Below are 2,530 nucleotides of genomic sequence, written 5' to 3' on the forward strand. Positions count from 1 at the left end.
CCGCCATGCGACGTTGCAGAGGCGTGTCAACCAAGACAGCCCCACAACATCCAGAGACTTAAGGTACTCAGGGTGGATCTCATCCACTCCTGGTGCCTTGCCACCGAGAAGCTTCTTGACTACCTCAGTGACTTCAGCTTGGGTGATGGACGAGTCCACCTCTGAGCCCTCAGCCTCTGCTTCCTCATCGGAAGACATAGAGCCAGGATTGAGGAGGTCCTCGAAGTATTCCTTCCACCGTCCGACAATGTCCCCAGTTGAGGTCAACAGCTGCCCACCTCCACTGTAAACAGTTTTGGCAGGGCACTGCTTCCCCCTCCTGAGGCACCGGACGGTTTGCCAGGATCTCTTCGAGGCCGACCGATAGTCTCTCTCCATGGCCTCACCGAACTCTTCCCAGACCCGAATTTTTGCCTCCGCAACCACCCAGGCTGCAGTCCGCTTGGCCTGCCGGTACCCATCAGCTGCCTCAGGTGTCCCACAAGCCAACCATGCTCGAAAGGACTCCTTCTTCAGCTTGACGGCATCCCTTATTTCCGGTGTCCACCACTGGGTTTGGGGATTGTCGCCATGACAGACACCGGAGACCTTATGGCCACAGCTCCGAACAGCCGCATCGACAATGGAGGCGGCGAATATGGCCCACTCGGACTCCATGTCTTCAACCTCCCCCGAGATCTGGTCAAAGCTCTGCCAGAGGTAGGAGTTGAAGATCTCTCTGACAGGGGATTCTGCTAAACGTTCCCAACAGACCCTCACACTACGTTTGGGTCTGCCAAGCCTGTCCAGCTTTCTCCCCCGCCATCGGATCCAGTTCACCACCAGGTGGTGATCAGTTGGCAGCTCCGCCACCCTCTTCACCCGAGTGTCCAAGACATACGGCCGGAGGTCAGATGAAACAACCACAAAATTGATCATTGACCTCTGACCTAGGGTGTCCTGGTGCTACGTGCACTGATGGACACCCTTATGCTTGAACATGGTGTTTGTTATGGACAAACTGTGACTAGCACAGATGTCCAATAATAGAACACCACTGGGGGGGCCGTTCCTCCCAATCACGCCCCTCCAGCTGCCCACATGAGCGTTGAAGTCCCCCAGTAGAACCATGGAGTCCCCAGTCGGGTCGTTTTCCAGCACCCCTCCCAGGGACTCCAAGAAGGCTGGGTACTCTGCACTGCCCATAGGCACAAACGGCAGTGAGAGACATATACCCAATCTGAAGGCGCAGGAAAATGACCTTCTTGTTCACTGGGGTAAACTCCAACACATGGCGGCTAAGCTGGGGGGCTATAAGCAAGCCCACCCCAGCTCGCTGCCTCCCACCACAGGCAACTCCAGAGTAGTGGAAAGTTCAGCCTCTCTCGAGGGGTAAGGTTTCAGAGCCCAGGCTGTGCGTGGAGGTGAGCCCGACTATATCTAACCGGTACCTCTCAACCTCCTGCACAAGCTCGGGCTCCTTCCCCACCAGCGAGGTGACATTCCATGTCCCCAGGGCTAGGCCGCTGCCTTCGACTGCTGCCCAATCCACTGTGCACCAGCCCCTTACGGATCCTCCTGCAGGTGGTGGGCCCATGGGAGGACATCCCCACGTTGTTCGTTCGGGCTGAGCCTGGCTGGGCCCCATTAAGGGAGGCCCAGCCACCAGGTGCTCGCATTCGAGCCCCATCTCCGGGCCTGGCTCCAGTATAATAATCACAGTCCTTGATTGAATTCTATTCATAAAGGGCTTTTTGAACCTCTCTTAGTCTGACCCGTCACCTAGGACCCGTTTGCCTTGGGCGAACCTACCAGGATAGCCCCTGACAACATAGCTTCTAGGATCACTTGGGTACTCAAACCCCTCCACCACAATAAGGTGGCGGTTCAAGGAGGGGATATGTTTTATTTTGTCAGGTAAATTGGATCTACATTTTTCTACAAATCTTACAGATCAATGTGCTGTAGCACTGCTATACTACTGATGTGGTATCACCTCTATTGGCACCCTCCTATTAGAGATTGATCACACTGATCATTAGGGATTTTAACCACATATTTGTTGGTAGCCATTCTGTCTTTCTTTGACAGAGTTTAACTTCACTTGACCCTGATTCAGGCAGGTTCTTGCATGCAGTATGTCTGCTACTTACTTAAGTTGACACTACAGGGTTTTATTTGCGTGTTTCACCTAGATTTTTAAAATATTTTCAACTATGAGTACTTGAACATTTCTATTCAGGTGTTCAGCCTGATTTAGTAGAATAGTTGAGTACATTATGTATAGTGCTTTTTATTCTATTTATTATTTATGAGTCTCTCTTTTTGGCTGCTGTACTTTTATGTATAAACAATATAATTCTGTAATTTCACAGGCATCTGCGTCCCTCCATGATGCAGCAGCTGCTCAGACGACTGGTGTTCGACGTTCCCATGTTAACTGAATACTGCAAGATACCTCTCCGGGTGAGACAGCGGATTTATTAGTTGAATGAGTTTTGGGATAATTATAATAATCATGGGGGGGGGGGGCATTTAGGTTTTACCAGCC

At 51.7% G+C, this 2,530-nt stretch overlaps 1 protein-coding gene across 1 annotated transcript in view; it reads left to right on the top strand.

Annotated features, from left to right (window-relative positions):
- Nucleotides 1–2,530, top strand: part of ryr3 (ryanodine receptor 3) — a 92,231-nt gene that overhangs the window by 60,738 nt on the left and 28,963 nt on the right. The window contains 1 exon segment of the mRNA XM_020603886.1: nt 2,355–2,445. Coding sequence (XP_020459542.1) covers nt 2,355–2,445 — 91 coding nt within the window.

This window comes from Monopterus albus, unplaced genomic scaffold, assembly GCF_001952655.1.
Source record: "Monopterus albus unplaced genomic scaffold, M_albus_1.0 scaffold63.1, whole genome shotgun sequence".
Taxonomy (NCBI): domain Eukaryota; kingdom Metazoa; phylum Chordata; class Actinopteri; order Synbranchiformes; family Synbranchidae; genus Monopterus; species Monopterus albus.